General features: G+C 46.7%; 1 protein-coding gene across 1 annotated transcript in view; it reads left to right on the forward strand.

Moving 5' to 3' along the window:
- PPP1R9B (protein phosphatase 1 regulatory subunit 9B) overlaps positions 1-24,448 on the forward strand; it is a 90,458-nt gene extending 66,010 nt beyond the window's left edge. Inside the window, exons 6-10 of the mRNA XM_053264861.1 lie at positions 4,976-5,128; positions 8,106-8,159; positions 13,908-14,137; positions 14,660-14,756; positions 18,776-24,448. Of these exons, the coding sequence (XP_053120836.1) occupies positions 4,976-5,128; positions 8,106-8,159; positions 13,908-14,137; positions 14,660-14,756; positions 18,776-18,829 (588 nt within the window). The 3' untranslated portion in view covers positions 18,830-24,448. The remainder of the gene's footprint in view (positions 1-4,975; positions 5,129-8,105; positions 8,160-13,907; positions 14,138-14,659; positions 14,757-18,775) is intronic.
- Positions 24,449-25,560: the final 1,112 nt, after the last annotated feature.

Consider the following 25,560-nt stretch of genomic DNA (forward strand, 5'->3'; position numbering starts at 1 on the left):
AAGGTCCCTGTTTCAGTTTATATACTGCTTCTCCTGCTGCTATGCAGATACAGAGGCCTGCAGGGGGAAAGTGGCAAAGAGGACCAGGAGTTGGGAAAAAGAATAGCTAATGAGAAGGGTTGTGATTCTGCCAAATCCTTTATATGGCCTAAGGCAGAAGCTCCCAATGTGTGGGTCTCGACACCCTCCCCCCCTCGCCCCGCTGTGTGTGTGTGTGTGTTTGCAAGCAACTTAAAAGGGGGTCAGGAGAGAGGTGTCAGGACGCAGGGGTCTTACCCAATGGCTCCAAGCTGCGGGGACAGTCAGGGGCAACAGGAGGCAGACAGGGAGGCAGGAGCCAACAACCAGCTGGTTCCTCCTCCATGTACAAAGCCGGGAACAAGCACAGCAGTGACGTTTCTTTGACTGAAAGGCCAGAAGAGAGTTCCCCAGATAAACCTGGGCCCATCAGCTGTCCTCAGCTTTGTACACAGTGGAGAAGTTGGGTGGTGGCTGGCTTCTGCTTTCCTGTCTGCCTCCTGTCACCCCTGACTGTCCCTGCGCCTCAGAGATGTCAGCGCTGCTTGGCTGATGAGCTTGAAGAGAGTTCACTTTGGGGAGATGAGTTCTCATAAGAAGCTCATCTCCCAAGAGGGGACTGTCTTGCAGCCTATCGGCCAAAAAACACTGCTACTGTGGCTGTTCTCAGCTTTGTGTAGATTTTAATGGTAGAAAAATAGAACATATTGTTGAAAAGCTTTCCTATTTCTGACTCAGCTGAAGTTCTAAAATTTGGAAAAATAACTTTAAAATAGGAGTGTGTGTGTGTGTGTGTGTGTGTGTGTGTATTGAGAGAGAGAGAGAGCAAGCAATTAAGACTCGTGTTCAAAAATTAAGATTAGAATCTAATCCTTGCTTTTGAATGCTAGCTTTAATCATAGTGGGGATGGGGGGGAACTTTATATATTATTATAGGGGGTCACAGTATCAAAAATATTTGAGAATATCTGGCCTAAGGGAGTTTGCACAACTGCCATTCTTCTCATTGGACTTTTCTTTCTCCAGATTTCAGACCCCTCTGCTCTTTTTGCCCCTCGTGTCTCTGTTTCTACCCTTCCTTCAGGTTCTTGTTTTCCAGTGCACTGCCTGCTGTGCTGTCACCTTCCTCTTGGAATCTTGCCCCTAAACTTCTCTACCTCTGGGGACATCTTTATAATGAGTTTAGGCAGAACAATTTCATTCCCCAGGGCTCATGTGAACGTTCTTAGCCAAACTGATCTTTCGCTTGAACTCCTAGCAATGAACTGTTGTGAACATTCTATTACTGATAACTATTTTTGGCAGATAGAATGTCTGTGAACTTTACATGACACCCCATCAATTTAGCCAATATGTGTTAGAGGCTTCATAACAACCACTGCAACCATTAAAAAATTCCTTAGCACATTACAGTATAGAGATTATTTGCCCTCAGAGAACACTAGAACTGAGGTCATTGTGAGTATGACTTAGTAGTTTCAGGGTAAATAAACTGAATTTTCTCACTTTTACATCTATTAACATGTTAATAAATAGATTATCATTGGCTATTAGCTGTAAGAGTTGAGAATGGAACCTCCATGTTCAGTAGCACGTAACCTGCTGGGGGGGGGCTAGATTTTTGTTCATTGTGTCCTCCTTGTGAGCTTCCTGGAGCCATTTGGTTGACACTGTAAGAGATAGATTAATAATTGTCCTGACCTAGCATGGCAACTGTTGTTTCTTATACCAGGATAGCACTAGATAAATAGCACTAGATAAATAGCACTAGATAAATAGCACTAGATAAATAGATAAATAGCACTAGATAAATAGCACTAGATAAATAGATAAATAGCACTAGATAAATAAACTTCCAGAGGAGTAGCAATGTTAGTCTGTTGTAGCAAAAACAACAAAGAGACTAACAATATAAATTTTAAAATGTGAACGTATGCATAACATATTATAACATTTATATATCCATATTTATGTTATATTATGTATACGCTATTTTTATTTATTTTTATTTATTGTTCAATTTATACACCACCTTTCATTGAAACAATCCCAAGGCGGTTTACAGCAAAATTTAAAAACAAGATTATAAAAATGACAGTTAAAATATTAAGCTGAAAATATAAAACAAATCTGATTTTAAAAATGTAAAACACAATTATAAAAACAATACAAAATACAAAGTACAAAGAGCAGCAGTAGAGACAATCATGTAAAAGCTGGGTAAAAAGCCAGGATTTAACAAGCTTTCTAAAAGCTGTGATGGAGACTGAGGAGTGAATAGCCACCAGGAGAGCATTCCAGAGTCTGGGGGCAGCAACAGAGAAGGCCCTGTCCCATGTGCACGACCGCCGAGCCTCCCTCATTGTCAGCACTCGGAGCAGAGTCCCCTCAGATGACCTCGTCAAGCGGGCAGCAACCCTTGAGAGCAGGCGGTCCCTCAGATATCCCGGGCCCAAACTGTTAAGGGCTTTAAAGGTCAAAAACAGCACCTTGAATTGGACTCGGGGACAAATTGGTAGCTAGTGCAGCTCTTTCAAAATGAGTGTGATGTGCTCCCATCGGGCAGCTCCAGATAAAACCCTAGCTGCTGCATTTTGCACTAGCTGAAGTTTCCGGATATTCTTCAAGGGCAGCCCCACGTAGAGCGCGTTACAGTAATCCAGCCGTGACATGACTAAGGCATGGGTAACTTTGGTCAGATCTGCCTTTTCGAGAAAGGGACGCAGCTGGAACACAAGCCAAAGCCGTGCAAAGCTATTATTTATATCCCTCACCAGATGCACTATCCGCCTTTCTGACCAGTTCGAGTGCCTACATGTAGTGACTGGATTGCAAGACAAAGTTGGAACTCTGTTGGTATACCACCCATCCTGCTGTCTAACAGTCTCCCTGCCTGAGCTGCTTGAGGTGGTCTCGGACGTGGCGTTGAGGACCCCATGACTGTTAGTCTTAGGGGACTAATGTCCATGCTGAGGACGCCTTGTCTTGTGCAGCTTGGGACTTCATGTCCTCCATGATGACCATGGGCTTGTCTCAACTGATTTCTGGTCCCACACATGTGGCAGGCGGCCATACGCTTGAGTTGGTCTTTGGGTCGACGATGGTAGACAGTGGTGCTCCATGGATAGTCCAGGAGGCCTCAGTGCCGTTTTAATTGACGGATCTCTCTATGTTGAAGTCTGACTACACATCGGGGTACCTGTCGGACCATATTCAACCATATGAACCTGCCAGGGCCCTCCACTCATCGTCTCAGGCCCTGCTCATAGCCCCGCCACTAGCAGAGATCCGGTTGGCGGGAACTAGAGACAGGGCCTTTTCAGCTGTGGCCCATCAGCTTTGGAACACCCTCCATGAAGAGCTTCGCCATGCTCCCTCCCTCAGTGTTTATAAAAAACAACTAAAAACACATCTTTTTAAAGAGGGAGGAGAGCTGGTCTTGTAGTAGCAAGCATGACTTTCCCCCTTAGCTAAGCAGGGTCCACCCTGGTTGCATATGAATGGGAGACTACATGTGTGAGCACGGTAAGATATTCCCCTTAGGGGATGGAGCCGCTCTGGGAAGAGCAGAAGGTTCCAAGTTCCCTCCCTAGGATCTCCAAGATAGGGCTGAGAGAGATTCCTGCCTGCAACTTGGAGAAGCCGCTGCCAGTCTATGTAGACAATACTGAGCTAGATGGACCAATGGTCTGACTCAGTATATGGCAGCTTCCTACTTTCCTATGTTTTCATGCTCCATCTTTGGTTATATCTAGTAGGTTCTTTAGTTTTTAGTTTTTATAATTCTCAATTTTTAGCTTTTAAAATAACTTTTAATTTGAAAATGATTACTGATTGTGGTTTTTAACCCGACTTTTAACTTGTTTACTTAATATTGTTAATTTTATTACTTTTATTTTATTGTATTACTTTTATTTTATTTGTATCTATTTTATTGTTGTGAGCCGCCCCGAGCAGTAGTGTACTGGAGGGGTGGGGTATAAATATTTTAAAATAAATAAATAAATAAATAAATTTAAATAACATATAAATAAGTATAACACAGAGGTGCTGGAGATCACAAAGGCATGATTGTCTGGCTGCTCCCCCCAAATCTTTAAACATACTGGCTGACATCCAGACGAAAGAAGCATATTGCTGTGGGAGAAGCACTGACGCTTCTGAAGAGTTCCAGACTAATGTTGCAGCAGGCTTCACAGGTGAGGGGAGGGGGCAAGATAGAAATCAATGACCTTCTCTTCCCTCAGAAACACTCTGTGCCCATGAAAATATATCCCAAAGGGCTGCATGGCCCTCAGGGACATATTTTCACATGGCGCAGAACTCTTCCAGGGGAAGGAGAGGTTGTTAGAATGCTCCCATAGCACCAGCACTTCATTAGTCTGGATGGCTGCCACTGTTTCTGTGAATGACCCTAAGCATATTGCTTTTGTGAATCACTTCAGGTGTTCAAGTGGAAGCACAAGCACTCTTTCTTTCTTTCCTGCTTTCACATGCCTGTGCCAATGGTTCAAAAAGGGCCTTGTCTGGGGGAGATGCAGAAACTCCGTATGTGAAATTAACCTGCCTATCTTTCCCACATGTACCTTTTCAACATTACTCCAGTCATGTAAAAAACAGAAAGTGAAACATGCTTACATTGCTCTCTCCACATATCTCAAGGTATAATCTGAACCACTCTCAGGCTGTAATCCCATGTACTCTTCACTGGGAGGAAGGTCTGTTGAACACAGTGGGACTACTTCTGAGCACACATGCATAAGATTGTGCTACCAGTTGTGTAGAGCAAGGGTTCCCAACCTTGACTGGAGGCCTTTGTGGCTAGGGATGATGGGAGCTGTAGTCCAACAATGTCTGGGGACCAACAGTTGGGAACCTCTGGTACAGAGTACCTAGTACAGTATTGGTACTAAAATTAAATATCAGATCACAAATCTATGACTTTTGCAACTTGCAGACAGGTGAATATGCTACAGATGAAGATGAAGAAATGAGTCCCATGTTCCCCAGCAGCGAAATGGCCATTGAAGTCTTTGAGCTGGCTGAAAATGAAGACATGCTGTCTCCAGTTGAGATGGACCCTGAAAAGCTGGTGCATAAATTTAAGGAGGTAAATAAAGGGTACAAGGAGATACAGAGCTACCTAGATGATGGAAGCACCACCCGTTCTTCATTCTGAACGTGTAAATGAAAAAGATATAAGATGGCCAATACATCTTATTTCTATTTCCAAAAGAGCTGAAAACGTTATGATCCTATGAACACATAACTGGAGCACCTGCAGGCAAGAAGGTGGTACTGGCAGACTCAGGGTAATCCACAGATATGTCGGTTTCACAAAAATCTTAAGAAACCTAAGGAGGCAACACCCCACCACACACACACACAAACTGCCCCATGTAACTCAATGGAGCGGAATGTTCGTGGGCTTAAAGGACAGTCAAGAGACAACCAAGTGGGCAGAGCAAATGGAACTCAGGGGGAAGAAGGGCTTGAACAAAAAGAGCAGGAAATTTTTCAGCTTGAAAAAATACTCCCTAAACAGTCACAACCCCTTTTGCTTCTCAGGAGGAAAGGTGCCTACAACTTTTACAATGCTCAGGCACAGGCTGCGGTAACACATGCACACCTGGGATATACAGGGATATACACACCAGGGATATACTGCAACATTTTGTTGTGGGTCCATAATTGTTTATATTTAATGCTCACAACCAAGGAAACTGAAATCTTTCTCTTTAAATGAAAAGAAAAGAAAACAGAGAAGCAGTTGGTGACTTGTGGATATGCAAACAGAAGCACTTGGGATTGTGCATATGTGTGCTTTGCCTCTTGAAAGTTGCATCTGCTAATGTATTTTAAATCTATGCAAACTCAACATTGCCTGTGGCTGCTCTAACACTGAGACTGCATTTAAAAATAAAAATTGTCAAGAAGCAAGAGGGATGGAAACTCACAAAGGTGGAGATCTTGACAACAGCTGAGTAAGGCAATGACAGGAGAGGAGGAGGAAGAGGAGCAGCCACCACCAGGTGGTCACTCTGCTCCCCCACCTGCCTCTTTCGTGATCAGATTAGAGAACCAAGAAGGTCCAGGAAGAATCTATAAAGGAGGAGAGTCCCTTCATTGGGGCCTGTGGGTCACCTGACTTGGCAGAGTCTTCTCTTAGAGCCAGATTTGATGGGCCCTCTGGGGCCCTCCCAAGGAATGGGGCAGGGCTTTCCTGAACAGTAGCAATAGCGTAGGTCTTTGCTTTGCTTTTTTTCTTTTTGCTGCAGGTGGTAGCAGTGCAGCTCCTCTCAGCAGTGATGGCGGCTGTGCTCTCCCCACCTCCACCCCAACAATGCCCTGGCAAAGTGTTGTTATGGGGCATTGTGGGGGAGAATATGGTGGCTGCCAGTGGGGAGCTTGGTCCCCCCTCCCCAGTTATCCAAAACAAGCTGTGTGGGGCATTGTGGGGGCAAATGGCAGCTGGGGCTATGTGGCCCAGGCAGTTGCCCAGTGGTGCAAATCATTTATGCTAGACTTGCTTTTTCTCCAAGAAGAAGCTCCTGGCTGAGCTGAAGCATCTACAGTTCCCTCTTGTGATCACTTGGCTGTCGCAGTAGTGTACAGAGAAAGAAACTGTTCCCTGCTTCTTGGGTCCAGGACTTGCAACACTGGATTTCTGGGAGGAAGTGGGACAAACAGAATATATGGAAATAAAAGAAGCAAACATGTGAAGAAGAAAAGGAGCCAGGAAGGGCCCTTGCCACTTTCAAATGTCGAAACAGTGAGCAGGAAAGGGAGGCTCTGGTAGGAAGTGGTAAGGGCCCAGCTGCCACGGGGCACCATGTGTATGTGCGCATGTGCATGCATGCTTGCAAGAAATTGGTGCCCGTGCACTGCGGACTCCGGCTCAGGCTGTGTGCCTCTGCTGACCTCTAGTGACAGACATAGCCCTCTGCCTCCAGGTAGTTTATCTAAGTATAAAACATAACGCTTGGGGGGGCTGGTTTGCTCCTCTTTTAACTCAGCTGTGCAGAGATTGTGGTGCCTGGCCTGTTGTTGCTGTGAGATTCAAGCTTTCTAAAGCTGCAGCCTCCGCACCCCTGCCAGGAGAAATAACGGTTCCCTTCTGGGAAGCCGATTCGAGGCTGCTTCACACATTACTGCTGAAACTGGCAAATGCTAAAAATGTACTTTGTACCTGCTTCTGTTCTGCAGCACATGAGGCAAGGTTGGCTTTTCCCCCCTTCACTGTGCATTTGCTCTAGAAATATGCTGTGAGGAGCTGCCACTGGTCCCAGTTCCCTGGCATGTGTTTCTGCAGTGCATAAGTGACAATAAAGGGGGGGGGAGGAAAGAGAGAGAGAGAGTCTGGAAAGTGCTAAATTTTAATGTGTCACTGCTTCTTCTATAATGTGTGAAGTGGCCTTTAGTTGAACTTGGAAAGTGTGTCAGCAGGCTTTTGTTTAAATGTCCAGAATCAGCTGGTTTGCTAACATGGTGGCTAAATTTTTGAGAAAGAGCTCTGTGTGTGTGTGTGTGTGTGTGTGTGTGTGAGAGAGAGAGAGAGAGAGAGAGAGATTTTGCGTGACTATCCCAAAGGAACTAAACTGGAGCCTTGAGATGAAGACCTTGGGGGGAAAGGCATGATATGGGACAGGAGAGCCCTGCTTGAATTTTGCTTTAGAGGGGTGTCAGAAGAGCAGGCCTCACTCACATTGCTCCTGCGGTGCTATCCCCATCTGCCCTGTGGAGGGCTGGGGTGAGGTGGGGTGGGGGCAGCCCAAGCTGAGCTCAAAGCATGTGTGGCTTTTGAGAAATGGGTTCCTTCTTTCCCCCTTCCCTTTGTCTTTCTTCCCATGCTATCCAGTTGCTGGCTGCTGATGGTGATAGCACGGGGTGCAGCGGGGACGGCAGTTTCACTTCAACATAGTGGCTGCCATCTTGACTAGTGTCAAGAAAGATCACATGAAATTAAGTATCTTCCAAGACAATCTGCACATCCTCTGCTGTAAACACAATCAGAGCCATTTGAGCCCCAGCGTCTCATCTGAACAAGGGGAGAGGTCTAATAAACTCTCCGTTTCTTTCCTTGGCAGCTCCAGATCAAGCATGCTGTGACCGAGGCTGAAATACAGCAGCTGAAAAGAAAGGTAAGAGTGAAGGGTGGATCAGGGAGGCGTCCTGGGGATGTGAGGGACTGAATCTGGCAGCTGCGGGATTCCTTTCCTTCCTTTGGAGACTTGCCAGAATCCATACCTTGAGAGCATTTTCCAGAAATGCTGTGGGAATTTCTCTTTTGGGCTGGCTTTTAATTAGGGATGTGCATGAAACGGATTTCATGTTTCATTTCAAGCTCAAAACGAAATGCAGATGGCTGAAACGTTTCGAGTTTGTTTGGTCGAAACAGCTGGCTTTGACGAAACAAACTTGAAATGTTTCCAGTGTTCTGGCCATAGGGAACAATGGGGGACTTGAAACCCTTTGTTCGCCATGGGTAGCTCCTAGGGACACCAAAGTGGGCTGTGTGGTAGGGCATGATGATTGCTACCTACCACCCAACTCTCAAACGAATTGGGCAAGCAGGCAATTTTAAACAAATGTTTAACCTTTGCCCCATAGGATCGTATGGGTGTTTGGGGGAAAGGTTAAAAATTTGTTTAACACAACACACTTTGGCGCTCCCAGGAGCTACCCATGGGGAATAATGGGGTGTTTCGTGTTTCCCCCTTGTTCCTTATGACCGGAAGAGTTTTGCATTGCACTTTGCAATGCATTTTGCAACCCTGCCTTGAAAAACACTACAGAAGCACATAGTAAAAAAGGGGCAGAATTCAGTTGGGTGGGGGGCATTGCTGGACTTCTGGGAACCCGTGGAGCATGGTAGGGCACTTTACCTCCCTTTCCCCCATGCTTTTTGGACATTTCTCCACCAGGAACTGACTCCCGGATTTACATTGTCCCAATGCCTCGGTATTCGCAGTTTCAGTATCTGCGGCACTAGCTGAGAACAGAACCCCCGTGAATACTGAGGTTTTCCTGCACCAGATAGTGTTGAGCTTGAATTGGGGAGACCCAGGTTCTGTACCTCCCAACAGAGAACACACATTTCAAACACAGTCCAAAAATGCCCAAAAAAGAATCACTGATCCAGAATCCACTGCCAGCCACAGTGCCTGCACTTCAGTAACATCATTGGCACAAGTTGTTCTCTCTCACAAAATGATGACTCTTAATACATTACTTCCTAGCATTGCAACAGCTGCCACCATAGCACCCTTATCAGCAAGCATAGCCATAAGCTCAACTAGAGCAACTTCAGCCACATTTTGACTGAGTACACTTTGCAATGCAGACTGAGGAGCAGACCAGAGCAGTGAGTGAAACACAAGTTAGTCTCAAAGGCAGACATGGAGCTCATCACAGCAATCACCAAGAAATATTTCTCAAACACACACAGCTGCCACTGTCCATTTCACACCACGACACTGTCTCACAAACAAAACAAACCACAACTCAAGGAAGGCAGGCGCCCTAGTTCTGCCTTTGTCAATCTGAGATCCAGCAAAAACAGACAGTTATAGCATCAACAGCACAGCATATTATACTTAGTGCTGAGAAAAGAAAACCACAAACCTTCCTTAATTCCTTCCGCCTCTCCTGCTCTATCCTCCTCAAGAGACTATAAGGGCTCTCTCTACCTCCCAGTCCCTTAGAATACATTTTGGAATTCTCTCCAAAGTTCTCCCCCTCTCCCCCCAGCCAATAAGGGGCACAGTTGCCCATGACAACATTTGATTTGTATGATAACAAGCCAACCAAGAGATCACAAGCAAATTGGAAGCCAGTGCCAGAAAATCAATCAGCAACAGAAAAACAGTCCTCCAAAATAGTGCTCAGAACATCAAAAAGTTCTGATCAAAACAAGGTTGCCCTGTTCTGAGCTCGAAACAGTCCCTTTATTTGAAGGACATTCTGTTTCGAGCTCAAAACTCTCGAAATGGCCTGTTTCAAGGCGGAACATTCTGAATGCAAAACGTTCTGTACATCCCTACTTTTAATAATAGAGCTATTTTAAATCAATTTTGGTATATATAGGACAACCTCGTTACTCATGAATCTGGCATCTGCGTTTTCACATATCCATGGTTGGGTAATTGGCACTCAGTTTTGGTATACGTGGAAGAAAAATTGGTTAAACGGGCTAAATCTGCCTCGGGGGTGGCTGGAAATGACCTCCAAGCTCATTTCAAGCTATCATTTTGTGCTCAGAAGCCATTTTGTTGCTCCTTTTCAAAGATTATTTTTTTAAACCCCGATTTCTCTCTCTCTCAAAAAAGGGGCAGAATTCAGTTGGGTGGGGGGCACTGCTGGACCGCTGGGGACCCGTCGAGCATGGTAGGGCACTTTACCTCATTTCCCCCCATGCTTTTTGGCCATTTCTCCACCAGGAACTGACTCCCAGATTTACATTGCCCCAATGCCTCGGTATTCGCAGTTTCAGTATCTGCGGCACTAGCTGAGAACAGAACCCCCGTGAATACTGAGGTTTTCCTGCACCAGATAGTGTTGGGCTTGAATTGGGGAGACCCAGGTTTAGATCCCTACCCATACCTCATGCTTTTTAGTGACCTTGGGCAAGTCACCATGGCAGGGTTGTTGCAAAGATAAAATGGGTTAACTACCTAAGCTGTGCTGAGTTTTGTGGAAGAAGGGTGAGATGCAAACATGAAAAATATATAAATCTGATACATCAATGGGTGTTATATTTTTGTACGTTTAACTGGATTGGGATTTCATTATTTCCCCTGTGCCTTTGGGGGCCCTCATACAACCTGAAGGCGGGATATACATATTTTCATCAAACTGATACGTTAAAAAAGAGTTTGTAAATCTCAGTCAGTACATATGCCTGAGTCCGCCCATAGGTGGCTTCCCATCACATAGATGCCCTTCTGATATGTACTGCCTGTCCCAACATAGAAAGGCGCCTTAAACCGAGTCAGACCATTGGCCCGTCTAGCTCATTATCGTCTACCCCGACTGGCAGCAGATCACCAGGGTTTCAGACAGGAGTTTTTCTCAGCCCCACCTAGAGATGCCAGATATTGAACCTGGGACCATACTCTACCACTGAGCTGTGGCCCCAGCATGACCACCAACCCCTTGTCATCTTGCTTCCTTTCCTTGCTTACCACGTACAGCCCCACTGTCTGAAATGTCTGGCTCTGCCAAGAGATTGGGACTCTATTGACGCAGAGATTCAGTGCTGAGTCATGGCCTTGTGTACTTATTTACTGCTTCTGGGCCATCTGGACTAAAACTGCAATATGTTCTACAAGTTCTTTCCTCAGTTTTTTACCTACCTTTGGGAGGAGGAGGCTGTACATGTGGATGTGTGAAATCTGGAGCAGCCTTAAAACAACTCAGGTGCTCCTAGCTTCGGCTGATGTGCCAGTTCACCCTCTGCTGGCAGATAGAGAGACCTGTCTGCTGTCATCCAAGCATTAGTGACCTCTAGATTAGACTATTGCAGGGGTTCACAAACTTGCGTCCCCAGATCTTGTTGGACTACAATTCCCACAATGGTTGAAGACCATTGTGGCTGGGAATGATGAGAATTGTAGTTCAACAACGTCTGGGGACCCAAGTTTGAGAATTCCTGGACCATTGTAATACATTCTTCATGGAGTTGCCCATAAAGGCAGTTCAGAAGTTACACCTGCAACAGAGTACCTGATTAGTCTTGGATGCGAGTTGGTGTACTCGCATCGCATTTGAACTAAAACAACTATAGCTGTATTCAGATATTATGTTGTACCTGTGTTCAGATGTCTGTGCAGGTGTTTGCGTGAATGACTCTTCATTCTAAGAGTGAGCCTGGATGACAGGTCCTTCAATTGCATGGTACAAATAAGAAGTGTACTGTTATACCTGCATTTAGCATAACATCTATCTATCCATCTATCTATCTATCTGTTTACTTTTCTAAGGCATACCCGTAGCTAATCCCGTGCGTGGCAGCTCTTGTGAGAGTTCGCAAGCAGAAGCACTGATTGGGCAGTGGAGATTCCATATGCAGATAGGGAGAAGGAGCCTGTGAGAGCAAAAGCACCATGGTGATTGGGCAGTGGGGATTCCATATGCAGATAGGAAGGAGGAGCCTGTGGCACCGTGGTGATTGGGCAGTGGGGATTCCATATGCAGATAGGGAGAAGGAGCCTGTGAGAGCAAAAGCACCATGGTAATTGGGCAGTGGGGATTCCATATGCAGATAGGAAGGAGGAGCCTGTGGCACCGTGGTGATTGGGCAGTGGGGATTCCATATGCAGATAAGGAGGAGAGCCTGTGATGGTTAAGGTCAGTTGGAATGCAACTGTTACTGGTCAGAAGAAGGAGGCTGCCACTGTGTGAATTAGATGAGGAAACAAGATGAACAAGATCGTTAACTCAGGGACGGAGAGGACATGAAGGGAAGGAGAAGAAAGAGTGGGGAAGAGCGAGCAGAGGAGAGAAAAAGAGAGAGAAAGAAGGGAGGGGAAGAGAGACAAGGAAGAGGGACGGGCCCGAGCACCGTCAGCAAGGAAGGGTCCAGTCACCCACTGCTGCTGTTTGGAGCTACTGAGACCATTGGCGGAGGCAGGCAGGCAGGCAGGCAAGAGACGGGCCCAGGCCTGTCAGCGGCCTGAGGAGAATGAGTGGCCATGGCGGTAGCAGGTGCGAGGAAGGGCCTCGTCAACCACTGCTGCTGCTGGTATGTTCCTTACCACTAAGTTTTAGGGCCCAATATAAGGATCTGGCTTTGTCTGATTGAGCCCTACATGGTCTGGGTCCTGTCTATCGTAGGGAGCACCTTTTACCATATGAACATTGTTTAAGATCAGCTGAGGAGGTGCTGCTTCAAACTGCAATATATTCAGAGGTTACATTTACCTCTACAAGAAGCAGAGCTTTCTCAATGGCCTCTCCAGAAGTGCCCTTTAGGGATGTGCAAACAGGTTCGACATCGAATATGTTCGATGTCGAACCTGTTTGGTTCGACGGCTCGGGGTTGAATGAAACCATCCCCTGTTCAGACCAACCCTGGACCGAATACGCCCCCCACCCCCGACTGTTCAGGGGGTTTGCAGACTTTTTTTTTAAAAATAAAAAATTTAAAAACAATTTTTTACTTACCCCCTTTAGGGGAGTTGTTGGAGGTGGTGGTGGGGGTGTCCACGGAGCTTCCCCCTCCCCCCACCGGCCTCTTTTTGCGGCCACCAGTCGTTTGGCTGGCTCTTCGGCCCATTCGGGCCTTCCCCCTCCTGCGCGGTGGCCATTTTGGAGGCCGCCGCGCCTGCACAATTGGCCTCTGTGTGGCCTGCGTCATTCAGACGCCAATTGCAGGGGGAGGGGGAACCTCCACAGACATCAACCCCGCCGCCTCCAACAACTCCCCTGAAGGTGGTAAGTTTTTAAAATATATGTTATTTTAAAAAAAATGTTTGCGGACTGAACCGGGGTGGGGGGTGGGGTTCGAGGGGGTGCCAGACTGAACTGGCCCGGTCTGGTTCGAGTCCAGTCCGGACTCAAACCGAACTGGGCCAGCCGGTTCCGTGCACGCCCCTAGTGCCCTACCATTAGCTGTACATGTGGAGTTGTCCCTTCTGGTGTTCCACAAGCAGGTTGAGATATTTTCGTCTTAACCTGATTTGGTAGCTTGTTCTTATGTGCTGCTTTGCTGCTGCTGTTTTTCTGTTGATTTGGGGGTTTGCAAGGATTGGTTTAATTGTGTTTTGGGGGTTGTTTTAGTTTTATCTCCTTTGAAATCTGCTTTGAAATCATGCTTGATGAATAGCTGTATATGTACATGTACATTTAGTACATAAATAACCCTTGTCCCTTATGCTCTCTGCCCTCAGCTGCAGTCCATTGAACAAGAAAAAGCCCGTTGGCGACTTGAGAAAGCCCAGCTAGAACAAAGCGTGGAAGAGAACAAGGAGCGAATGGAGAAGCTGGAAGGTTATTGGATGGAGGCGCAAAACTTGTGCCAAGCTGTAGATGAGCACTTGAAAGAGACCCAGGCCCAGTACCAGACCCTGGAGAGGAAGTACAGCAAAGCCAAACGACTCATCAAGGAGTATCAGCAGAAGTAAGAGCTCACTTTGCAGATCTGGTTCTTATCCCCAGATCTCCATCCCTTAAGGCAGGCCTGCACAACTTTGGCCTTCCAGTGGGAAATCTTAAAATAATAGCGATTTAGAAGTGGAGAGTGCTTAGAAGTAAAGTGCGGTTTTTCCACAGACAATCAGCCTCCCCACCACCACCACCAAAATTCCTTTGAGCCCAGGAAGGTGGGATGAGGGGGGAATTCCTTCTCACGCGAGACGATGACATGTTTATCATGTCTCGTTGGGCCCTAAGGCAGGGTTTCTTAACCTTGGGTCCCCAGATGATGTTGGACTACAACTCCCATCATCCCCAGTCATGACCTTTGTGGCTGGGGATGATGGGACATGTAGTCCAACAACATCTGGGGACCCAAAGTTAAGAAATCCTGCCCTAAGGAATTCCAAGTCCGCCCCCTTCCTCTTTGCCACCCATTGGCTGACGTCTGCACGTTTCAATCCCCCCACTCTTCTCTCCACTGCCCAATTCCTTCATCCTCTTACAGGGAGATCGAGTTCCTCAAGAAGGAGACAGCTCAGCGGCGCATCCAAGAGGAGTCAGAGCTGGCCCACAAGGAGGAAGTTGACAAACTGCAAGAGAAGGTGGGCATCAAGGACAGCACGGGGGGCTTTCCTTGAGCCCCCAAGTGGTGGGAGAGAAAGAAAGAAAGAAAGAAAGAAAGAAAGAAAGAAAGAAAGAAAGAAAGAAAGAAAGAAAGAAAGAAAGAAAGGGCTTTGCTTTGACTGGAGAGGCTTTGATTCAGCTCAGGGACACATGTTACGACTTGTGCTCTTGGAAGGACCTAGTTGTTGACATGAGCACTTGCCGGGTGGTGGGGGCCAAGAAGAGGGACACACCCACCTTACTGAACTCCTTTAGAGTTGGGCATTAATGCCTTAGCCTTGTAAGATCCCTTGTCAAGCTCTGGATCACATGTTAAGCAGTAGATCCACAGCTGAAGGGCATGGGGGGGGACCTGGACCCTTCTGAATCCCATACTGGGAATTGCATCCCATGCCCCTATCACATTGGCTCCAGCATTTGGATGAGGGAGATGCTTTGGCTGAGCCTTGCTGAACCTTTCAGCGCGGCACAGTGGATCTTTACAGCAAACACTGAGCATACATTGTACCTTCCTCAGATTATGTGATGTGAGAAACTGTATCCCATATCTCCACACTCCAGGTCCCACTAGTGATCTCTAGGGTTTTGTACTGGTCTCTACATTTCTGGACACTCAGTGATAGATTGGACTCTTTCTCTCCATCATCCATACATACACAGTGGATCATATGGGACCTGTGTTGGGCACTGAGTCTCATTTGATCCTGCAACAGATCTTCATGGTCTCAAACCCTATATATCTCCCGTTTTGGGCATGATGGATCTCTGTCACATTCTGGATGCTGCCTCAGGCACTGGATCATGTCAGATTTGTCAGATTGTCCCCATGCCTCTGTGTCTTAAGTGTGTGTGTGTATGTGTGTGTTTAAATGCATCTGGGTTTTTGTGCTGGGGATATCTGATAGAGGAACCGTGTAGAATGGGAAGTTGCTCTCTATGAGAATAGCCCCTTGGCTTTTCACCAGCTCCCCCTGCAGGTCATCCTCAATAGTGCAGCCCCTAAAAGCCTTTCTGAGACTTATCATTACTAATGCACTCTGGCTCCTTTTCAGGATCCTTCTCCCTCCTTCCTTGCCTGCTCCCCGCTCCCCCACCAAGTACCTCCCCCAGCTCAGTGGAGATTGACCATCCAAGCACATGCACGTGTGTGTGTGTGTGTGTGTAGGCACACTACCCTTGCTGTTGCTTTTAGCCTTTATGAAGTATCGAATAGTAAAGAAAAAAGTGAGCATTACAGGCATGGGACCCAAGACAATCAGATAGCACACCTGCACCTTTGTAAGGACCACTTTGTGGTCCACACCCACTTCACATAATTCCTACATGTGAATAGTCTGCTGTCACATGAAGACATGGCAGTCTGATCTTAGCTGTGCATTGATATAGCCAGCAACTCTGGGTAGCAATTGCTACTCTCTTCAAGTATACCCCCAAGGACTACTTGGACTGTTTGTGTGTAGGAGAATAAGGCTTGGTGGTGAGAGTGTGCACCACTTCAAATTCCAGGTGGGGAGTTCCAGTTTTTAGTTTTCCATGTTAAAAATAAATCCCTGCAAACAGAAAACTAGCACAGCAGGGAGAAAGACAGTGCTTCAGCTCTTTGCCTGATGTGCTACTTTTCTGCTAGCAAGGGGTTTGTAACATATATGAGGATTCAAAGAGGCCTGCAGCCTGAAGTGATACCATCCATTCCACCACCCCAGCACTCTAACACCTTCTTCTGCTGCATTGGTAGACCAGACACTAGGGCCTTTCACACGGCCATACGGGGATGGAATGGGGGGTTAATAACTCCTATCCTAGTAGCAACTGATGATGTGAGCTTCTGTTTGGGTCACCAAACCCAGCACACACACACAAGTAAGCCAGGTGAGGCCCCCATTGCTGAAATTGGGAGCTGGAAGCATAGAAAGTCAAGAAAGCCTTCCCAGCATGCTTTGCACTGCCAGTAGATTCCCAAGCCTCATTACATCAGCAGCTGTCCTCTGACTGGCCACAAAAGAGCAAGTGGGCCCAGCCTTGCTGAAGCGGCTGTGAGCACTGGATCATAGAATGTGCTTTGCAGAGTGGCATATTCATGGATAGCAGCCCCTGTAGCCACAGCTCTCTATTGTTTCCAGGCCTGTTAGTTTCCAGTAGCTGCTAGGAAAGGTTAATGGGTCCCCACGACCAGATATACAATGTAGGGGATATTTCCTCCTACCTGGGTTAAGAGTTGGGCTATCCTGTTTCAAGCAACTTGGGTTGGAGGGACTTTCGTGCATTCACACAATCATGGAAACCAGGATACAAGGCCTCCTACTTTGGTGCTGATGGTCGTCTGAACAGGCCTATTAAGTCCTAGGCAGATCAGCAATTGTTATCATAGAATCACAGGAGGAAAGGAACTCTGCAGAAAGGTGTTAGGGCTTTAGTTAGGACTTTGTGGTCATAAAGGCACTTTGAATGATGCCCAGAAGAAGACAGCCAGTTGTAATAATGGTTGAGAAATCTGATTACGAACTTTGGCCCTATTGGTCCTCCTACAGGTACAAAGATCAAAGTGCTTGCCCTCTTTCACTAAGTGGGAGATGGAGGTACCTTTTCCCAAAAGGGACATTTTGGGTAGGGAATATAATCTCCCTTGGATCTTCAGGCCTGCAACCTTGTCCCTATCAATTTTGAATGGTTAGATTTGTGGCTGTTTTATGATGATTTCACTCTGGCGGGGAGCGGGGATGTAGAGGCATATCTGTCACCATCAGACCTTGAGGCTCTTCTCACGATCAGTGAGAAGAGCCTGGATGGGGTGTGTGGGGAGAGCAGGCTAAGCCCGCTTTCCCCGCAGACAAGCAGTCAGTCTGTTCCGGGCGGCTGAACTGGCCGCCCACACGACTGCCGGCTCCGTTATGGAGCCAGTGGGGGCTGGGGGGATTGGGGGCCGCGCGGCCCCCGGAAGCTCCAGCATACCCTGCGCGAGCACGCAGGGCATGCTCGAGAGACCCCCGAGCCGGGAAGCTGCTTTACAATTGTAGAGCCTGGGTTAGCAAAGCGCTCGCTCCGCTAACCTGGGCTTAGGGGAGGGTTACTTAAGTGGGTTAACCACTTGGAGGCCACCGGGCTCGCCTGCGAGCCCAGTGGTTCTCACGGTCAGGCGAAATCAGGCTAGGCTCCCCTAGCCCAATTTTGCCTGATCGTGGGAATAGCCTCCTTGTTTCAAGGGTTGCTAGCTACAGTTGCCCTATTCCAGGTGCAGAAACCAATTTTGTGTGTGCTAGTCTATTGTACTGGGTGCACAAAAGCCAGCAAGATGTGCATGCCTTTCTGTTGCTCCCGTGGCTCTCTGACTGAGGCCACAGATAAATTCTGAAGTATATCAGATATGTCCGTGCGCACGGACACGCACACACACACATTCCTGCTATTCTTTACAAGATCTCTACTCTGGGAGGTGAGGTGTTGGGAACCCTGATTTTATCAGGAGTTCTCTCTCTTTCAGCCTTTGGGTATGTGAACAGATCAGAGATAGAAGTGATTTTTCAGCACTTATAATTCCAAGATATTTTAGCTTTTGGAGATCTGGCTCCCAGAAGTGGAATCAAGCACACGAAACAAGCAGTTTGATGCAACTTTTGATGTGATTTACGTTTAGTTCTGGGCAACTTTTTGCAGAGGATGAAGCAGAAGCTTCTAGATACTTCCATCATACAGGGAGTGAAAATTACTTGAAACAGATTACAAACCTAACCATTTGAAGACCTCCTTGCGGAGTCTGTACCCATGCCAAGAGAATGACTGACTTGCCCCCTTAATCTCCCTCTCCCCCATTTCCCCTCACCTCCCTTTCCTCCTCTTCCTCAGCAAAAATGTCCCATGGCCACAGATATTCACAGAGCCAGCCAGGCAGCTCACGTGGTCTGCCTCACTCCTGCATTTCCTTCCTGCTCTTCCCACCCCGCCCCACTGTTACTCTGCCTGGCAGTATTCTTTTTACCCCTTTCTATTGTGTGTTTTTCAGATCTCTGAACTGGAGGCGAAGCTGCAGACTTTGAAAAATTCCAACCCGACTTAAAAAGAGAGAGAGCAGAAAAACATATAAACAAACCAGAGCAATTAACTATTACTATCCTTACTACTACTACTACTATTTGCAAGGGACATATTTAGAGATTTCTCCCGCCTGTGTCCACTATTCTCTCCCCATCCTCTGCCTGACTCCCCATTTCCCAGCAGGGAAGTAAAAACCAAAACAAGCCGAACCCCTCTGGCAAGGCTAGCCCGTGGCCTTGCCTTGCCTTGAGGTTGGGGGACAGAGGAGAAAGAGAGGCATCAGAGAACAGGTGGGATGGGAAAGCCCCATGCGGGCTACTGATGCACAACCCAGTTACCTTGTAAGGGTGGTGAATTGTTGTCCATTTCCATGTCCAGTGTGCGTCTTGTGTCAACTGGATGGACCGACCATGGAGGGTGGGGAGGCAGCAATGGCCCCTTGTGTCCGAGCATTTGCGTCCCCTGTCTGCCTGATGAGACCTTTGCACCACCCGTGATGGGATTGGGACAGACCACATGCTACCCCACTGCTACACGTTGTCTTTGCCCTTCAGTTGCGCAGGTGACAGAACTGTGACACAGCAGGACTCTGCAGGCGAAAAGCGTGACCAGCTCTTTTCATTTTGTTTCCTAAATCTTAAATCGTTTGGGGGAGATGTGGGGGTGGGGAGGGAGGGACTGTTTGTCAGGCTTTGGGGTCGGACAATCTTGCCTTTAATTTTCCATCCTTTGGACAATATGGAATCCATTATTCTCTCTGTTTTGTGCAATGGTGGGAAATATGTCTGTGTTTTTAAAGGAAGAGTCAGTAGGAGGTTCTGCTGGCTGCCATCTTTGGGACTGAGAAGAGGTTCTAACCTCCAAAACTTCTAAAAGTACCTAAAAAGACATGATGACCAACTATTACATCAGGAAAGGAACATCTACGTTGTTTTTTCATCCTCATCGACATTTTTATTCACATCGTCTTGGAAGATTTCTGGGAATTAATACCCACAAGATTTACAAAATGGACCCTCCCAAGGGAGCTGAGTATTAAAACCTAAGAGCCAGGAGCAAAAGGACGTCAAGGAAATTGTAGCCAGGAACTGAGGCCAGGGGCTTTGGGAAACCCCGAAACTGAGCAGGGAAGTTCTCTTTCTGCTTGACTGAGAAGGAGTCTTCTCCACCTAATTCAGCAAGCCAGCTCTTTCCTGTTTCTGCACCAGCCACTCTGCATTTCACAAAAAGGAAAACAGGGAGAGCACCACCTGCAGTTCCCAACAGCTTGCTGTGGGTCAGCTTTGCTGCTGTCAGCGCCAGGGTCTGCTGTGGAGGTGGGTTTCTACAGGCACAGGGCAGCAAAAACAAAAACAAACCCACACACACCAAAAACCCAGTCATTTGTTTCTCAGGAGCAAAGCGCATGTTGAATCAGTTTCTTGGGCCATTAGGTTGTAAGGGTTATTGCCTGGGATTACGTCTTTTCTGAGATTCATTTCAGAACAAAACACAGAACTATGCTTGATGTCCTTTGTTTTACATCACCCCGCTTTCCAGGGACAAAACTGCACAGGTCCATTTAATTTGGGACCGTTCCTCTTTGAAACAACACAGTGACATCGGAACGGTCCCTGCAAGATGCCACCCAGCCAAGGCCTTGGCTTCAGCATCTTTCTTTCCTTTCTAGGAGAACAGTAGCAAAAAGCAGACCCACAGTGCTGCGGTACCTTAGCAGCTGTCCAGACTCGTGTGGTGTGAGCCTTTGTAGGTAGCAGCCTGAACTACATCAGTTGCTGGCAGTGGGTTATAAAAACCATTGGCATCTAAGTCCTGCCGCAGGACTCTGTTCTGCTTCCTTTCTAATCTCCTCCCTCACCTGCTCAATCAAATTAGAGCAGGATTCCAAGATTGTAGCCCCACGTGCTTATGCACCATGACCCAAGGATCATTCAGGGCCAAGTTGGGGCAAAAAGTATGGCATCTCCCTTGATCACATGGAGACTACCACCATACCAAAAAAATAAAACCACAGAGTCATATTCCACAAAAAAACCCATAGTGCTTGAACTCAGCTGTCCATGTGGCTGGTACCAATTGCATGGAGAGCTTCCACAGCAGCACCAGCCTCCATGGGATTGGGGCCAATTCCATGTGCAAAGTGCAAAGGTGGATTCGGAGAACAAGTAAAAAAAAACAAAAAAAACACTTCACATCTTACCTGACATATAGCAAGATGAACCCTTGAACAAAAAGCTTTCCTTCCTTCCTTCCTTCTTTATCACTGTTGTCTAATTGGAAAATGTTTTTCCTTTGGGCCACCACAAGCCATTCCTGAGCCAGGCGTTTGGCTGAGAGTGTTTCAGCACTCAGCCCAACTTTTGGAAGTGATATGCTTCCAAAGGTTGGGACCCATGGAGAAGCCCTTATTTAAAAAATGAGCTGGTGGGAGTTGAGGAGCATCAATATCCCCCAGTTGAGAAGCATCAATACTGTATTCTCTTTCAGCTACTGTGCTAGAAATTTTTTTAAAAAAACAAAAAACCAGTGAAAATCAGGTGAAACTCCCTTGCCCCAATATCCCCACCCTTCTGATAGTATTTTTCTGGCACAGCTGTTAGCTGTGCACTTAAGGATGTTGCAGAGCATCTTGCTTGGAAAGTGGAGGCAAAAATGTATTTTGTAAAGTGGTTGCTGCAAATGTCACTTTTTTTCATGGAGCCAAAATTATGCTTTTTTCAGAAGCCTGTGATTTATGATTAATTTTTAAGCAGTATTCTACTGGGAGAGGGCATTCCTTCCATTGGGTTTCATCTGTAAACTGGAAATTGTGGCAAGACTGGGAAGTCTTCTCACCTCCCCGCCCCCAATGTTCTCACCCTCCACCGCACACACCTACTTTCTGCTTTAAAAAAAAAAAAAGGTTTTATGGGATGTTTCCCTTCACTTGACCTTGAGAAGTATCCACCGTCATTACTGTTTACTTCTTGTGGGGTATTCTAATGGGTGCTACTGCAAAAGAGATATCGCTTTGCAATTTCTGACTAACTGGTTATGAATTTCAGGGACTGCATCACAGAAATTGAGGTGGGGTTGGGGGGCTGGGCTTATTTCAAAGGATGGACCAATGCTTTCTCCCTGATTTCCGGCTTCGGTCCAGAAATGATCAGATCCGACAAAGAGGAAACATAACTTCAGGGGGGAAAGTCCGCCATGTTCCTTTCACTGGTATTGTGACTCATAGCTGCAAAGGAACATCCCCGCCGAACGTACGTTTCCTCCTTACAGAACTTGTAGTACATGAGTCAGCCAGGGTGGGCGGAACCATCTGAGGGGACAAATGCGCATTCTGGTTTTTGACAAGGGGTACACCCCTAGAGATGGAAAATAGGTGATAGCATTCAATACGTTCAACTTCCAGTGTGTTATCACACTCTTATTGTCCTGGCCATCTGGCCTCCCGCACAGGTCAAATTTGCAATGGTGTTTCTAAAACTTTAAAAAGATTTTAGAGCACAAAAACAATTATAAAAATGTATTGATGGGATTTTTTCAGAGGAATGGAGAAGGAAATTGGCAGGAACGTCCTCCAAAGATCACTCTGCAGTGATCTACATACAAAATACAAAAAATTGTTCATTATTGTTCTATCCCTGCAAAGATTACTGCAGTTTTACCATAATCATTTGGAGGTAGGGATAGGGGTGATACTACACAGAAAACTGTTAAGTGCAGCAATGCTATCGCCATTTTCCATATCTAGGGGATGGACGCCAACAATCAATACAAGCATTCACCCCCTGAGATGGTACTGGTGGTCAGAATGTGTGGGCCTGGCTCATGAGCTCTGCTGAGATGCAGACACCCCGCTGGCCCTGTTGCAGAACAGCCCTGTGCCTCTGCAACCTAACCTTGCATGAGCACAGTTGCACACAGCCATGATTTTCCACATCTGCGATTGGGCAATTTGAGGTTGTAGTGGCCCCGGGCTGTTCTGCGACAGCACAAGCAGGGTTTGCACAGCCACAGCAGCACAAGCGGCGCTGAACCACCCGCATCTCGCTGCACTGTTTGTAGGCCACTGTTGCTCCTGCATGCAGGTTTGACGTCTGATAAAGGGGTGTAAACTGTCCAGCGTTTTTCCACAGATGGCAGCACTGTACAGGTGTGGACTCAAGACCACTGAATGCAGGTCCACATATTTTTCTGCTCACAGAGTAGTCAAGCAATGGTTTTGTTTTTTTAAAAAGAGTTGTTTTCCAGGTCAAGTATATGAGTGGAGTGGGTATTCTAATCCTTATGATAAGGCTATGCACACAGGCAGCCAAACCCCCAGCCTGTTTGGCTGCCTGTGTGCACCACCAGGATTAAGCCCGATCCTGGCGCTGCCCTGCAGGTAGCCCGACTTTTTATCCTGGCCTTTCGCCAGGGTTTAAGGGCACAAGCATGCCCTTAATCCCAGCACTGGGGTCATGTGTATGTGCCCGAGTATACATGGGTCATGTGTGTGCATCGAGCACATATGCAGCTCAAGCATACATAAAGTCAGGCTCCTAAAGCCCCCAACTCCTGAGGGAATCCCCCAATGCATTGCACTCACCATGCAGTGCATTATGGGATTCCTGGAGGCTGGGGAAAGAAGTCCCAGTCTCCACTGATCTACGCTGCAACAGCACAGACAGTGTGGGTGTGTGGCAGCGAGCTGACAAATTCAGCCACTATACCCTGGGAGAAAGGTAGGTTCATACCTGCTTCCCGTCCCCCCCATCCACCTACCTGCCCACCCGGTCATGTGAATAGCCTTATTGTGTCTTAAGAATAGGGAACCTGGGCGCGGCTGTTATTCTGGATTAAATAATCCAAAATTAAAAGGCAAGAGGTTGTGTTCAAGACTACAGTTGATTTCAGGACTGGGAATTCTGTGCGGGTGTGTAGGGAAGGACCACGTTCCTATCTCCCCCACACTCAGATGTGGTCAAATTGTGTGTTTTCTCACATACACTCACCCTGAAGCTCATACTTTTTTCTAGTGGTAAGAACCAGCAGTTCAGGAATGGGAATGACTGTGCTTGATGCTGTTGGCAAAGTTTACAAAAAGCGTTGCTTGTACCTGTGGTGCATTCATGTCGTCTGAAGCAGGGCTGGGCCTCTGACTCACTCCGCACACACTCGAGAGTGCGCTGCCATCATGCCCTGCAGTACGTGGCGCTTTGGGAACATTTGTGGTAGCCACACACGCAGGAGACCTTGTGACCTGTTGCCAATGGTCGTGGGAATCCTTTTTCTCCCTGACAGCCTCACACAATGGCTCTGAAGGCAAAAAGGTGTTCTCTCCTCCCCACAGCCCCCATGCCAGATGATGAAAGTGAATGAAACAGATTTGTACCTAAAAGGTTGGTGCAAGAAGTGTACAGTGTCCTGTGAAAGTACTTGGGTGCGATGACCTGGGGAGGCAAAACATGGGGATTGAGATGAGATATAATGTCTAATGAGTAAATCATCTCAAATTTTAATTTAATCTCCTTTACACAGGTATAAATGTGTATGTATATAATATATATATATATATCTGTATGTATGTATGTACGTATTGTTCCTGGTTTTGTATTCCAATTGTCCTATCATCCGGTCATATCAGATAAACTGCAGGTCTTTGTTTCCACCCTGTGCAATTTTTCAAATGTTGCTATGTTCTCTGAGGGGTGGGGTTGGGATTTGAATGTGGATACCCAGGACTGTCATAACTTGAGATGTTTTTCAGGGCAACCCTTGCAGAAGGACAGGGAGAATAATTTTGTACTGGTAGATGGGTGGGATATAATATGATGATAAACATTCAAATGCAAAGTCCTCTTTAAATAATGACATTAAATTAAAAAAAAAAATCTATTTGAGACATCACCAGACATAAGATAAAGTCATGAAAAGCAGCTGTAGAGTGTACTTATTGGATGTTCTACCATTTATGTATGCAACTTTGTGATTGGTTGAAAGTGTATCACATGTTACAATCACTAACTTGATCTGAACGAGCAGTGGGTTTTTAAAAGACCTCCGCTACTGGCCCTTCTCATGTTGCACTCCTTTTAAGACAACTTTCCCACTTTTTGGCATGGCTGTGGTGTCATGAGAAGATCGAGGCAGACGAAAGAAACATACATGCAACTGAAGAAGAATCCAGCTAAGACAACTTCAAAGCTGTGGTGTTGTCAAGGTGGGGCCAGGTGGGCCTGAATTCAAACCTTTCCCCCATGTATTTTAACATGTTACGGTTTGTATTTGCCATCAGGGCTTTTCTTTTTAAATGTGCAGTTTAAGTGGCGGGGGTGGGGGGGGGTGAAGTTCCAATAGAACCTGTGTGCAATTCAAAAATTCCAGCCATGAAAAAGTTGAATTATAGCTGGTTTAAGAAGTGACTGATAACACTGTGAAAAGTCACGTGAGCAGTCCGGGTCCCTCTAGAACTACAGACTCTGATCGTGCAAGGAAGCTCATGGCCGTGAGGGAATATCTGTAGGAGATCAAGCATAAGGATGCTCATGCAGACCATATCTATGTATCTATCAGTAACCAGAGCCACCTAATGGTGCAGTGGGGAAGTAACTTGCCTAGCAAGCCAGAGGCTGCTGGTTCGAATCCCCGCTGCTATGTTTCCCAGACTATGGGAAACACCTATATCGGGCAGCAGCTATATAGGGAGATGCTGAAAGGCATCATCTCATACTGTGTGGGAGATGGCAATGGTAAACCCCTCCTGTATTCTGCCAAAGAGAA

Source organism: Hemicordylus capensis, chromosome 6 (assembly GCF_027244095.1).
Source record: "Hemicordylus capensis ecotype Gifberg chromosome 6, rHemCap1.1.pri, whole genome shotgun sequence".
In the NCBI taxonomy this organism is placed as follows: domain Eukaryota; kingdom Metazoa; phylum Chordata; class Lepidosauria; order Squamata; family Cordylidae; genus Hemicordylus; species Hemicordylus capensis.